Here is a 16,040-nt window from a genome sequence, read left to right as displayed (position 1 = left end):
TTGAGGTATGCTAAAGCACATTTGGACAAGCCAGCTTCATTTTGGAATAAGGTGCTGTGGACTGATGAAACTAAAATTGAGTTATTTGGGCATAACAAGGGGCGTTATGCATGGAGGAAAAACAACACAGCATTTCAAGAAAAACACCTGCTACCAACAGTAAAGTATTGGGTGGTTCCATCATGCTTTGGGGCTGTGTGGCCAGTGCAGGGACTGGGAATCCTGTCAAAGTTGAGGGACGCATGGATTCCACTCAGTATCAGCAGATTTTGGAGATCAATGTCTAGGAATCAGTGACAAAGCTGAAGCTGCGCCGGGGCTGGATCTTTCAACAAGACAACGACCCCAAACACTGCTCAAAATCCACTAAGGCATTCATACAGAGGAACAAGTTCAACATTCTGGAAAAGCTATCTCAGTCTCCAGACCTGAATATATTTGAAAATCTTTGGCGTGAGTTAAAGAGAGCTGTCCATGCTCAGAAGCCATCAAACTGAATGAACTAGAGATGTTTTGTAAAGAGGAATGGTCCAAAATACCTTCAACCAGAATCCAGACTCTCATTGGAACCTACCTACTTTTTCTAACCCTAACACACAATTACTCACTGACCAAGTTTGTGAGCTTTGCGGTCTTTGGTATCAATAATCTGCAGTGAAATGAAACAAATCTGATGGGCTGTGTGTGGCTCCACCCCCTTTTCTGAATTTGAACCCCAGTCACCCAATAACCAACTGTACCAGGTTTGAGGCCTGTGCCATTAACAGTTCAAGAATGGTAGCAATTAAATATTCCCCTTGAAAAGCAACAGGTGATGTTTGATTCACTTTTGTAGGCTCCACCCACTTTTCTGAATATTAATCCCAGTGACCAACTGTGCAAAGTTTAAAAACCCTGCCATTAACAGAATGGCTGCAGTTTACATTTTCCCAGTGAAATTTGTATTTGTCTCCACCCACTGATGACCCGGCGTTGCCCGGGTATGTATTTGACTGGTGTTGGCTCCGCCCACTTTCTAACCCTAGCACACAAAAACACTCAATGACCATGTTTGTGAGCTTTGGGGTCCTTGGCATCAATAATTTGTATATTCCCATAGAAATTAAACAAATCAGATAGGCTGTTTGTGGCTCCACCCCTCTCCAGCATTTGAACTCCAGTAACCCAATGACCAACTGTAGCAGGTTTGAGGCATCTGCTATTAACAGTGTAAAAATAACAGCAATTTAAATATTCCACTTGAAAATCAACAGGTGAATTTTGATTGGCCATTATAGGCTCCACCCACTTCCCTGAATACTAATCTCAGTCACTCAGTGATCATCTGGGCAAAGATTGGGAACCCTGAAATAAACAGTGTAAGAAGGGCTGCAGTTTACACTTTCCCCGTGAAATTTGTTTTTGGCTCCACCCACTTTTTGTAACCTGGACACAAAGTCACTAATCAATGCCCAAGTTTGTGAGTTTTGGGGTCCTTGGCATCAATAATTTTTATTTTCCCATGAAATGAAACAAATCTGATTCACTGTTTGTGGCTCTGTCCCCTTTTCTGAATTTGAACTTTAGTGACCCAATGACCGACTGTACCAGGTTTGAGGCTTGTGCCATTAACAGTGCAAGAATGGCAGCAATTTTAATATTCTCTTTGAAAAGTGACATGTGATTTTTGATTGGCATTTTTAGGCTCCACCCACTTTTCTGAATATTAATCCCAGTCACCCAGTAACCAGCTATGGTAAGTTTGAGAACCCTGCCATTAACAGTGAAGAAGGGCTGCAGTTTACAATTTCCCAGAAAAATCTGTTTTTAACTCCACTGACTTTTTGTAACCTTGACACACAGTCACTACTCAATGACCAAGTTTGTGAGCTTTTGGGTTCCTGGCATCAAAATTGTGCTAATGGAAGCAGTTTATCCAGAAAAGAAATCTGTCTGTTTTTGGCTCCGCCCCTTTACTGAATTTGAACATTAAACACTTAACGACCGACTGTAGCAGGTTTGAAGCCTCTGCTATTAATAGTGTGAGAATGGCTGCAGTTTCAATATTCCCCTTGAAAATCAATAGGTGAATTTTGATTGGCTCTTCTAGGCGCCACCTACTTTTCTGAATATTAATCCTAGTCACCCAGTGACCAACTGTGTGAAGTTTGAGAACCCTGCCATTAACAGTGTAAGAAAAGCTGCAGTTTACATTTCCCCATGTAAAAAGTTAGTTGTTTTTGGCTCCGCCCACTATTTCTAATCTTGACATACAGTCACTTAATGGCCAAGTTCATGAGCTTTGGAGTCTTTGGCATCAATAAGTTGCATTTTGCCATTGAAATTAAACAAATCTGATTGGCTGTTTTTGGCCCGCTCCCTTCAGAATTTAAACCCCAGTCTCCCAGTGACTGACTGTAGCAGATGTTAGGCCTCTGCCATTCAGAGTGCATGAATAGCAGCAATGTAAATATTCTCCTTGAAAATCAAAAGGTGAATTTTGATTGGCTGCTGTAGGCTCCACCCACTTATCTGAATATTAGTCCCAGTCACCCAGTGGCCAACTGTGTCACGTTTGAGAACCCTGCCAATAACAGAATGGCTGAAATCAATCTAAAAAAATCTGATTGGCTGTTTGTGGCTCCACCCCTTTGGACCCCAGTCACCCAATGACTGACTGTATCAGGTTTGAGGCCTCTGCCACTAACAGTGTAAGAATGGTAGCAATGTGAATATTCCCCTTGAAAATCAATAGGTACATTTTGATTGTCTGTTGTAGGCTCCACCCACATTTCTGAATATTCATCCCACTCATCCAGTGGCCAATTTTGTAAAGTATGGGAACCCTGCAATGTAAAAAATGAAGTTGTTGGCACCGCCCACTTTTTCTAACCTTGACATACAGTCACTCAATTATCAAGTTTATCAGCTTTGGGGTCTTTGGTATCAATACTTTGTATATTCCCATTGAAAAATAAACAAATCTGGCTGTTTGTGGCTCCGCCCCCTTCCTGAATTTGGACCCCAGTCACCCAGTGACCAACTGTACCAGGTTTGAGGCATCTGCTTTTACCAGTATAAGAGAATGGTAGCAGATGAAATATTCCCTTTGAAAATCAAAAGGTGAATTTTTATTGGCTGTTGTAGGCTCCACCCACCTTCCAAAATCTTAATCTGTCATCCAATGACCAACTGTGCAAAGTTTGAGAACCCTGCCATTAACGGTGTAAGAATGGGTGCAGTTTATAGTTTCCCAGTAAAATTGTTTTGGCTCCACCCACTTTTTGTAACCTTGACACACAGTCACTCAATGACCAAGTTTGTGAGCTGTCAGGTTCCTGGCATCAAAAATGTGTGCATGGAAGCAGTTTATCCACCAAGGAAATCTGATTGGCTGTATGTGGCCCCGCCCCTTTAGTGAATTTGGACCCCAGTCACCCAATGACCGACTGTAGCAAGTTTGAAGCCTCTGCCATTAAAAGTGTAAGAATAGCAAAAGTTTAAATATTCCCCTTGAAAATCAACAGGTGAATTTTGATTGGCTGTTGTAGGCTCCACCCATTTTCTTGAATCTTAATCACATTCAAATCAGGGAGAAAAAGAAAGAACCATCCGGGCACCATCTGTCTTCAAATGCGTGTCGGTGTTTATTATTTATTTCAGGTCACATACCATTGGAGCTGTCAACTAAACATCAACGTGATGGTGGTGGTGAGTTGAAGGTGGGGGTGCCAGGTATCAATCGGGGCTTGCGACGGCCGTTTCGCATCTGCTTGACGCTTGGTCACGCTGCGCTCTTAATCACATTCACCCAGTGACCAACTGTGTCAAGTTTGAGAACTCTGTGATTAACACTCTATGAATGGCTGCAGTTTACATTTTCCCATTTAAAATGAACTGCTGAAATTTGATTGGCTGTTGTATGCCCCGCCCACTTTTCCTGGATTTGTAACCTCGGTCACCAAGTGACCAACTGTGCCATGTGTGGGGACTCTTGCTTGATTACTGTGAGAATGGCAGCCTTTTACATTTTTTCCATTGACTTGAATGGGTGGAATCTGATTTGCTGTTTGTAGCTCCGCCCAGGTGTGCAGGGGGGACGCGAGACCCCCAGAACATATCATCCCAGGTAGTAAGGGATCTGTATACCAAGTTTCGTTCAAATCGGTCAAGCCGTTTTCGCATGATCACGGCACATACACACACACACACACATACACACACACATACATCCGATTTTATATACAGGATCTTCTCAAAAAATTAGCATATTGTGATAAAGTTCATTATCTTCTGTAATGTACTGATAAACATTAGACTTTCATATATTTTAGATTCAAATACACACAACTGAAGTAGTTCAAGCCTTTTATTGTTTTAATATTGATGATTTTGGCATACAGCTCATGAAAACCCAAATTTCCTATCTCAAAAAATTAGAATATTTCATCGGACCAATAAAAGAAAAGTGTTTTTAAAACAAAAAAAGTCAACCTTCAAATAATTATGTTCAGTTATGCACTCAATACTTGGTCGGGAATCCCTTTGCAGAAATGACTGCTTCAATGCGGCGTGGCATGGAGGCAATCAGCCTGTGGCACTGCGCAGGTGTTATGGAGGCCCAGGATGCTTCGATAGCGGCCTTAAGCTCATCCAGAGTGTTGGATCTTGCATCTCTCAACTTTCTCTTCACAATATCCCACAGATTCTCTATGTGGTTCAGGTCAGGAGAGTTGGCAGGCCAATTGAGCACAGTAATACCATGGTCAGTAAACCATTTACCAGTGGTTTTGGCACTGTGAGCAGGTGCCAGGTCGTGCTGAAAAATGAAATCTTCATCTCCATAAAGCTTTTAAGCAGATGGAAGCACGAAGTGCTCCAAAATCTCCTGATAGCTAGCCGCATTGACCCTGCCCTTGATAAAACACAGTGGACCAACACCAGCAGCTGACATGGCACCCCAGACCATCACTGACTGTGGGTATTTGACACTGGACTTCAGGCATTTTGGCATTTCCCTCTCCCCAGTCTTCCTTCAGACTCTGGCACCTTGATTTCCGAATGACATGTAAAAATTGCTTTCATCCGAAAAAAGTACTTTGGACCACTGAGCAACAGTCCAGTGCTGCTTCTCTGTAGCACAGGTTAGGCGCTTCTGCCGCTGTTTCTGGTTCAAAAGTGGGTTCATGCTTCTATCTGCTGAAAAGCTTTATGGAGATGAAGATTTCATGTTTCAGCACGACCTGGCACCTGCTCACAGTGCCAAAACCACTGGTAAATGGTTTACTGACCATGGTATTACTGTGCTCAATTGGCCTGCCAACTCTCCTGACCTGAACCCCATAGAGAATCTGTGGGATATTGTGAAGAGAAAGTTGAGAGACGTAAGACCCAACACTCTGGATGAGCTTAAGGCCGCCATCGAAGCATCCTGGGCCTCCATAACACCTGAGCAGTGCCACAGGCTGATTGCCTCCATGCCACGCCACATTGAAGCAGTCATTTCTGCAAAAGGATTCCTGACCAAGTATTGAGTGCATAACTGAACATAATTATTTGAAGGTTGACTTTTTTTGTTTTCAAAACACTTTTCTTTTATTGGTCCGATGAAATATGCTAATTTTTTGAGATAGGAAATTTGGGTTTTCATGAGCTGTATGCCAAAATCATCAGTATTAAAACAATAAAAGGCTTGAACTACTTCAGTTGTGTGTATTTGAATCTAAAATATTTGAAATTCTAATGTTTATCAGTACATTACAAAAAATAATGAACTTTATCACAATATGCTAATTTTTTGAGAAGATCCTGTATATAGATTATTCCACACTTTCTGTAAATCCAATAAACTTCATTTCACTTCTCAAATATCTTCTCCTATATGATATATTTAACTGACATTTTTTATCGTAACAACCAATGATTTATACAAATCATGACTATTAACAAGGTTGCCCAAACTTTTGCATCCCACTGTATATGTGTATATATATATATATATATATATATATATATATATATATATATATATATATATATATATCTATATATATATATATATATATACATATACAGTGGGTTGCAAAAGTATTCGGCCCCCTTGAAGTTTTCCACATTTTGTCACATTACTACCACAAACATGAATCAATTTTATTGAAATTCCGCATGAAAGACCAACACAAAGTGGTGTGCACATGAGAAGTGGAACGAAAATCATACATGATTCCAAACATTTTTTACAAATAAATAACTGCAAAGTGGTGTGTGCATAATTATTCAGCCCCCTTTGATCTGAGTGCAGTCAGTTGCCTATAGACATTGCCTGATGAGTGCTAATGACTAAATAGAGTGCACCTGTGTGCAATCTAATGTCAGTACAAATACAGCTGCTCTGTGAGGGCCTCAGAGGTTGTCTAAGAGAATATTGGGAGCAACAACACTGTAAAGTCCAAAGAACACACAAGACAGGTCCTAAACAGGTCAGGGATCGAGTTATTGAGAAATTTAAAGCAGGCTTAGGCTACAAAAAGATTTCCAAAGCCTTCAACATCCCATGGAGCACTGTTCAAGTGATCATTCAGAAATGGAAGGAGTATGGCACAACTGTAAACCTACCAAGACAAGGCCATCCACCTAAACTCACAGGCCGAACAAGGAGAGCGCTGATCAGAAATGCAGTCAAGAGGCCCATGGTGACTCTGGACGAGCTGCAGGGATCTACAGCTCAGGTGGGAGACTCTGTCCATAGGACAACTATTAGTCATGCACTGTATAAAGTTGGCCTTTATGGAAGAGTGGCAAGAAGAAAGGCATTGTTAACAGAAAGCATAAGAAGTCCCGTTTGCAGTTTGCCACAAGCCATGTGGGGGACACAGCAACCATGTGGAAGAAGGTGCTCTGGTCAGATGAGACCAAAATGGAACTTTTTGGCCAAAATGCAAAACGCTATGTGTGGCAGAAAACTAACACTGCACATCACTCTGAACACACCATCCCCACCGTCAAATATGGTGGTGGCAGCATCATGCTTGGGGGGTGCATCTCTTCAGCAGGGACAGGAAAGCTGGTCAGAGTTGATGGGAAGATGGATGGAGCCAAATACAGGGAAGAAAACCTCTTGGAGACTGCAAAAGACTTGAGACTGGGGCGGAGGTTTACCTTCCAGCAGGACAATGACCCTAAACATAAAGCCAGGGCAACAATGGAATGGTTTAAAACAAAACATATCTATGTGTTAGAATGGCCCAGTCAAAGTCCAGATCTAAATCCAATTGAGAATCTGTGGCAAGATCTGAAAACTGCTGTTCACAAACGCTGTCCATCTAATCTGACTGAGCTGGAGCTGTTTTGCAAAGAAGAATGGGCAAGGATTTCAGTCTCTAGATGTGCAAAGCTGGTAGAGACATACCCTAAAAGACTGGCAGCTGTAATTGCAGCAAAAGGTGGTTCTACAAAGTATTGACTCAGGGGGCTGAATAATTACGCACACCCCACTTTGCAGTCATTTATTTGTAAAAAATGTTTGGAATGATGTATTATTTTCGATCCACTTCTCACGTGTACACCACTTTGTATTGGTCTTTCATGTGGAATTCCAATAAAATTGATGCATGTTTGTGGCAGTAATATGTAAAAATGTGGAAAACTTCAAAGGGGCCGAATACTTTTGCAACCCACTATATATATATATATATATATATATATATATATATATATATATATATATATATATATATATATATATATATATATATATATACACATACACACACACTCTATGTGAAGAGAAACACAAAACCCTCAGGGGTCATGGGATTGTCTAAAAAAAAAATAGAGATGTTTTTATTCACAATACTCAATATAAATTCTAATGAAATTTGAAAGGAGAGAGAATTAAGGTAGCAACACCATGAGTAGCTCCCAGCTGAGAGAGACCCCAAGCATATTTGCCATAAGCTGATCTCATAGGTAACTTCAAAGTATCGTGATGGACAGATTAACCTGTCACCTCCTAGTATGAATCTCCAGTTATAAATCTCCATAGGTGAATGTCATATGTTCCAAGGATCACAAAGGATACTACACATTCACGAGCTTTTATAGACATGTGTAATAGTACCATAAATAGATGTCATAAAGTGCTATCCACTATAAACATTATCCAATCATATCAGGTTACCAGTGTTTTTTGTACCACCAGATGGCGCTCATATTTATGTCCAGCAAATGTTCATAAACAGGTGGAGATAAAGTCTTCCAGGAGACACAATCCCTTTATGTAGCGCTCTATGAAGTATACTTTACAGCAGGTAAGGAAGAAGTGACGAAATCAGTTCAAACACCCCACCGTAGGCAATCCTCCAGTTTGCTTATATATATAGATTAATAGATGGAGTCTTAATACTCCGCTAGGAGATGTCTCCCCTTACACAGTTTTTTATGTATAAATGATCAACAAGTGTACAGATGTTGTCAGTGAGGAGTGATGCGTGCCTCATGCAGACAATCATATATAAGTCACCATCACAAGTGCAGATGTAAAAGCAGGCGTAATGTCCACCAGAAGATATAACTCTTTAATGCTGCCTTCCAAAATTCCAGCACGCAAACCCTTGCGTGGGTGGTTAAAGGACAAACTAAGTGAGCAGGGACATGTATCTTAACTTGCCTCGGGCTTCTTCTAGCGCCTACCTAGGAGTCTTCTGGTTTCCTCACCGCAGCTCTGGTATTCCTTGCAGTCCCGCAGGCCACCCGTAAGGGGCTGCGCTTCTGCATAAGTGTAACTGTAACCAAGCACCCACTTGTGAACACGCCTACATCACCAGGTGCATACTGCATCTGTACAGTAGAATGCACAGACACAGTATGCGCCCGATGACATGGGCGGGAGCTAGCACATGTGCAGAACCACTGAGCCGTTGGCAGGTCAGCCAGCCTAATGGGCACCCAGTGGAACAGTGGGAAACCCAGAGCTGGGGCAAGTGAACCAGAAGACTCCTAGGGGCTGGAAGAAGCCTCAGGTAAGGAAAGGGGGGGCAGACACTTCCCGCTGCCTACGAACAGCCGACAAGTGGTTAAAAGAAACCTGAGGTGGCAATAAACTGATGAGATAAACAATTGGATTTATCTTCCTATTTCTAAAATAAATTGACCTTTTTTTTAGAATACCACAATTTTAGTCTCTGTGTATCAGCTAAAAATTAGGACATTATTGTTTCAAATGAATGATACCATCCTTTCTCATAGTCTGAGAGAGTTCTAAGCTCCAAACTCTATGAACTATTGCATTTTTTATCTATTCCCTGCAATCAGAAGCTATTTTATGTTTTAGCTAGTTATGTTTATCTAGTTGGTTGCAATTCCTTGTCAGTGAGGGTTACAATAGTCTGACTTGGTTCCTGTAACGATTGGTGTCAGCAACACAGATTTTTCTGATTATTGGTGATCTGCAGTATCACCAATAATACAGATGCTATACCTGATTATGTGGTGATCTGCAGAATCACCAATAATCCTAGTATAGGTAGACACAGGACACCCAATGTGGTATTGTGTTTGGTGCAACAGTAATCAGAGAAGTTATCTCCCGAGAAGCGGGAGACACAGACACTACTGCAGCCAAGGATTCCCTGAGGGGCCGGGACCACTGACTGGGCTGCAAATGAGAAAACAGATGGAATGAGTGATTATGATTAAACTGCAGCCGAGGATTTCCTTAGGAGCAGGGAATCAGATAGTTCATGCAGCCAGTGGACGCCTGAGGAGCAGGGACCACTGACTGAGCTGCAAATGAGATAACAGATGGATGAGAGATAATGATTGTACTGCAACCAAGGAATCCCTGAGGAGCAGGGAATCAGATTGTACTGCAACCAAAGATTCCCTGAGGGGCAGGGAATCAGACTGTACTGCAGCCAGTGGACCCCTGAGGGGCAGGGACCACTGACTGTGCTGCAAGATGATCTCCTGAGGAGCAGGGGACCATAAGCCTGTGCTTGCAGCTAATGAACACCTGAAGAGCTAGTGTCACAGACAGTACAGTAAGGCTGATCACCTAAAGGTTAGGTGACAGCCAGAAAGGTCAGACAAGCCAGGTCAGCAACATACGGACAGATAAAGTACAGAGACGGAAGACTGATTCGGTATCCGGGTACAGGCAAGCCAGTTTATCAGGTGGGATGAAGTACTAAATCAGTAAGCAGGAGAGTGGTCAGGAAAGCCAGAGATCATAACAGGTAAACAGAAATGTATAACAGTCCTAATCTAGGTGTGAATTCCTTGGTTTCAACACCTGGGAACTGGTCTAACACATAAACAATAGCAATGTAGCAATATCCTAGTCTTAGGTGTGAAGTCCTTGGTTTCAACACCTGGGAACTAGTCTAACACTGTGATGAATAGCGGAGATGCCGCCGCGCGGTCTGGCGGCGGGGGGGGGGCTGTCTCCACGTTCAGACCAATGGTTTCCGCACAGCAGCATGCGTCTGGTTTGCCTGGGCCTTCTAGTGCACACAGATGGAGAGCTACGCACGCACGCGCGCCGCTAGAAGACAGGACCTTTATGCCAGCAGGAGAGGTATCAGCTGATCAGCGGAACTCCTGATTGGCTGAATGGCTGGGGGCGGCGCTGAGGAGCGCTGTAGTATATATAGATCTTGCTGGTCAGTTGCTGGTTGTCTGCCGTTGCAAATACTTACGTGTGAGCAGTCAGACCTCAGTCAGATCCTACAGTGTGTTAGAACCAGGTGGACCTGGGAATTCACACTTAGCCAGATTACGTTCTTGTTATTTACTGTGTTATACTTTAGACCAGTTCCAGGGTGTTGAGACCAAGGACCTCACACCCAAGCTTAGGATTACTGTGTCATTGCTGTGTTATACTTTAGACCAGTTCCGGGATGTTGAGACCAAGGACCTCACACCCAAGCATAGGATAATGTGTTATTCCTTAGACTAGTTCCTGGGTGTCGAGACCAAGGACCTCACACCTCAGACTAGGATTCTGCTTTATATCTGTTATGACCATTTGCTCTGTTGACCTCTCTCTTGCTTTCTGATTCGGTGCCTCTGCCTATCTGCCTACCAGTTGCCAACCTTGCCTGTACCCGGTTACCGAATCAGCCTCCTGTCTTTGTACCTTATCTGCTCGTGTGTTGCCGACCTGGCCTGCACGACCCTTCTGGCTGTCACTCATCCCTCGAGTGTTCAGTCTGTCTGTACTACCCGTGACACTATTCCACCAAGTGTCAGTTAGCTGCAAGGACCTCTTGCTCCTCAGAGAGTCCTTCCTGCAGTGCAGCCAGTGGCCTCTATCCCATAGGAGTCCTCTGGCTGCAGTACAGTCTGATTATCAGTTTACCAGGGAATCACTGGTTGCCAGATTATCTCTATCCCCTCTCTTAAGGAGATAGTCCCTGCACAGCCGAGGGCCACCTGCTCCTCAGGTGGTCTCTGGCCAAAGTTATCTGTGTCTCCCGCCCCACGGGAGATAGCCTACAGTTGCACCAAACACTTACACTTCATTAGGTGTCCAGAGGTTAGTCATACTTGTATTATTGGTGATTCTGCAGATCATCCATAATCAGGTATACGTCTGTATTGTTGATGATTCTGCAGATCATCAATAATCAGATTCTCTCTGTGTGCTAACACCGATCGTTACAAACACATAAACAGGAGCAAGGTAGCAATATCCTAGTCTTAGGTGTGAAGTCCTTGGTTTCAACACCTGGGAACTAGTCTACAGAATGGAACAGAAGTCTCACAATACAATACAGTAATAAGACTATCAACAGAATCTGACTAAGTGTGAATTCCCAGCTCCGGCTGGTTCTAACACACTGTAAGATCTGACTATGGTCTGAGTGCTCACACGTAAGCTTTCGCAACAGCAGACAACTTGCAACTGACAGGCAAGTCCTATACATACCCAGAGCGCTCCACAGAGCCACCCCAGTCACTCAGCCAATCCGGAGCATAGCTGGAGTCAGCTGATCGGCTTGATCAGCTGACTCCCCTTCTACTAGCATAAAGGTCCTGTTGCCTGGCGCGCGCGCACGTAGCTCTCAATCTGTGTGCACTAGAAGGACCAGGCGAACCAGCAGCATGTTGCTGCACGGCAGAAGCCGTCGGCTGGAACGCAGAGATAGCCGCCATGCCGCTTGCCCGTGCGGCGGCATCTCTGCTATTCATTACAGTTCCACCTTGAGAGAAACTGTCAGTTGCATACCTGATGTTTAACTTTTCAGGCAAAAAAAAGAAGAAAAGGAACAGAACCTAGTTATTTGTACACTTGGCACTGCACATGCATATGTCTATCACATCATGTTACCTCTCACCTCAGGTATCCTTTAAGCTACTGCCAAAAATGGTGCGGCATTTAAAGCTAGCTGAAGTCATTTTCCAAGCTTCAAGGTGTTTTTAAGGAGGTGCCTTTTAAAGCAAGGCATGCAAAAAGCGTGTAAGCAGGTGTGCCCAAACCAGGTACAGACTTTTACAAATGTCCGTTTGAGACTGTTTAATAAATGTTAAATATTAAAAAAAACTATTTGGCCGCAGCTAAGGTTGTTGTACATTTTGGCCCCTTTCGTGATTGACTTTGAGAAAAGCGCAATATAAAAGTTATTTGTCTTGTCTAAAGCAAGTGTGTCAAAGTGGACTCAAAGCACTTGAGCCGCAGCCACTAGGTTGCGCTCAGTAGGCACTAGCAGTGTTAGGGAGTCTTGCCCAAGAACTTCTTATTGAATAAATGCTAGCTTACTGAAAAGCAAGAGTCAGGATTTGAACCCAGGTCACCTGTGTTAGAGGCAGAGCCCCTAACCATTACACTACCCAACCACTGCTTTACAGTATAGTCTCCCTCCCTCAAGTCTCTTCTAAAACATGATTTCATGTAAGGGTGGAATGTGTGATAACACAACATCATGTTAACACCATCTGTCTATATCAGTCTTCATATACATGTCAGAGATGGGATTCTTCTGTTGGTTTCATCATTATGGAACCTTTAATGTCCTTATTCCTTATGCTATAGATAATAGGATTGAGCATTGGAGTCACCACTGTATAGAGGATAGACACTGCTTTGTCTGTTTCAGTGTATTCTGAGTGGGGTTGTAGATAATTGAACATAATGGTTCCATAGTAGAGAGTCACCACAATGAGATGTGAAGCACAAGTGGAGAATGCTTTATGTCTTCCTTGTGAAGATCGAATCTTTATGATGCTGGAGATAATCCGTATGTATGAGACTAGAATCAACAAGAAAGAACATGAGACCATTATCCCTGCAGCGATATACATGCTTATTTCATTGATCCTTGTGTCTCTGCAGGACATGCGAAGGAATGGAGGCACCTCACAGAAGTAGGAGTTAACATGGTGAGACTTACAGAAAGGCAATTGGAATGTGATTATAACTTGGATGATAGAGTTTACAAACCCTGTAGTCCATGCTACAAATGCTAAACCTATACAAATCTTTTTGTTCATGATGGACCTGTAATGCAATGGCTTGCAAATGGCCACATATCTATCATAGGCCATCATGGCCAGCAGAATGCACTCTGTGGCCCCAAAAGCTAGGGAGAAGAACATCTGGGCTGCACATCCTGATAAGGAAATACTTCTGTCCTCAGAAAGAGTGTTGAACAGGATTATGGGAGCAATGGTGGAGGAGAAGCAGACATCAATGATGGAGAGGTTACACAGGAAAAAATACATGGGGATTTGTAGTTTTGGATTAAGGCTCACCACAATGATCAGAAGAAAGTTTCCTGACAATGAGATCAGATACATCGCCAAGAATGCTAGAAAAAAGACCACCTGGAGATGAGGATCACTTGATAGACCAAGTAGAATGAAATGTACAGGAGATGTTTTATTTGAATGTTCCATAAGAACCACCTGGTAAATGTAAAGTAAATAACTAAAGAGAACATCTTTACATGACTTTGATGTGGATATTGCAGTAAAACTGTAAAAAAAAAAAAAAACTTCAGCAGAACATTAAGGTGGAACTCAAAACTTCCTTTGGGCTCTAAGAAATTAATCACACCAAGATAAGCTTTTAAAGATAATGTGCCTGATCCAATTCAATATTTCTCCTATTTTTTCTCCTAGGAGATAATTTTCATCTTTTGTTTAAAATAACTTTACAGACCTCTGCAATTGAAAAAGTGCAAAAAAAAAAGTAGGTGAAAAGGTACCACCAAAGTAAAGCAAAAGAGTATTATTTTGCTTACTGGGTGCTTAAAAGGCGTTTTATTGATAAGATGTGAAAATTTCACCTAGGAGTAAACTTGGGGAAAAAAGTGAATTGAATCAGGCCTAAAAAATTTATTTGTGAACAGTTAGGCCCCGTTCACACTTGCGGTTTAGTAAAAACCGCACCGGATATCCGGACCGGACCTGATCCGTACGGTTCCTATCCGGATCCGGTCCGGATCCGGTCCGTTTGCATCCGGTTTCCGTGCGGTGTGAACACGGTTGCGGTCCGGATCCGGTTTCTTAAGGAGATAACATCCTTTTAATTACCTGGGGTCTGGGAGGTCAGCAGAAGGGTCTGGGGTCATTGTTGGAGACAGGTGGACGTGTGGAGACCATCCGTGGATACAGAGACTGCAGTTGGGACCATGGATCCAGGCATTTTTTACTCGTAAACCTGGGAATTCTCTCTGTTGTTCGCCTCCTTCAGACATATCAGACATGTTGCTGGCAAAAAGAGCTCCAGCATGAAATCGCTGCTGCCCCACTCTTCTCTGGGCCCATGTGGTCCCCATCCAAAATGCATAGGAAGTGGGGTAGAACGTCCGGTTTTTGTAGCCAGTGTGTTGTGCGCTCTCCGGCTCTCATTGCTTTGTATTGGCCGGATGGTGCAGTCCGGCTCCGCTCCGGATACGGCTGCCGGAGGAGCCGGACCAAAAAATAGCGCATGTTGGAACGGACGCCGGAGTCCGGATCCGGCCCGGATCCGGTCCGGCTCCGGTCCGGCAGAACGGACGCATGTGAACGGACGCATAGGCTTTCATTGCCATGCCGTGCGTCCGTTCCGTCCGTTCTGAAAGCGGTCCGGCTCCGGCACGGCGATTCCGGACGGCCACCGCTAATGTGAACCGGGCCTTAGTGATAGGATTAATTAAGTGGCCTTTTCATGTTAATTTCTCTTTGCATGGAGCACTGACAAATTAATAGACTGTGGCCCTTATTCAGTTAACGTTTCTCCTAAAGGTGTCCATACATCAGAAGGTCATTGGCAGATACGACAAAGAGACAAATTTATCTCTAATTGAATGTGATTAGAGATAAATTTGTCTCTTCGTTGAATCTGCCCATATACTGCAGGCCAATTCCCACCTGATTTCAGCATTAAATCGGTGAGGGTTTCGTTGTTTTGTCGCTTGTTCTGAAATCGGCTGCTGTCCTGCCAATCGATCAACCAACTTCAACCCGACATCTTGCACCAGGCGCAATCGACTAACGCGACCAATTTTGGCCCGAAATTGGTCGAATCGTTGGTCGGGTCTGCACTTGGAAGCACCTATTTTCAACCAATTCGATAATAATCAAATTGGTTGGTTGATCGGCCACCAAAGTCGCCTGATGTATGGGCAAAAGTTTTATTTTAGGAAATAACTTTTCATCTTATTTACACAATATATTTTTAACACTTAGAAACTGAAAAAGGAGCTCAAAATTTAAATCAGACTTATTTCCAGTATTTCTTTGCCTGCTGGAAAAGTAAAACATATTTAATCAATAAGATGTGAAAACATATTCTGTGATAAAACTCAGGAAAAAGTTAATTGAATGGGGGCCCATGTGTTTTTCAAGTCAGAGTTTTACTGCAGATGTGAACATTGTAGATTCCTTGAAAAGTACAATTGTTCTATGTTTGTTCTTCAATTCAATCAACTCCAGAGTTTCTTTCTGAAAACGTCAGTAAATGATCAGCCCTACATATCCACAGTAGAAATTTCTTTCACTATAAACAGTTACAAATGAATTTGATGATTTATTATTTCCATGCAATCATGACCCCCTAGCAATACTGTTCTGTGAGC

General features: G+C 42.9%; 1 protein-coding gene across 1 annotated transcript; it reads right to left on the bottom strand.

Annotated features, from left to right (window-relative positions):
- Nucleotides 1–12,942: 12,942 nt before the first annotated feature.
- On the bottom strand, nt 12,943–13,875 carry LOC137533480 (olfactory receptor 2G3-like). Its single transcript, XM_068254861.1, has one exon. The coding sequence runs from the start codon at nt 13,873–13,875 to the stop codon at nt 12,943–12,945; it is 933 nt and encodes a 310-aa protein (XP_068110962.1).
- Nucleotides 13,876–16,040: the final 2,165 nt, after the last annotated feature.

This window comes from Hyperolius riggenbachi, chromosome 9 (assembly GCF_040937935.1).
Source record: "Hyperolius riggenbachi isolate aHypRig1 chromosome 9, aHypRig1.pri, whole genome shotgun sequence".
NCBI classification, from domain to species: Eukaryota; Metazoa; Chordata; class Amphibia; order Anura; family Hyperoliidae; genus Hyperolius; species Hyperolius riggenbachi.
Note: the sequence above shows the minus strand (reverse complement) of the source record. Positions and strands in the feature narration are given on the sequence as shown.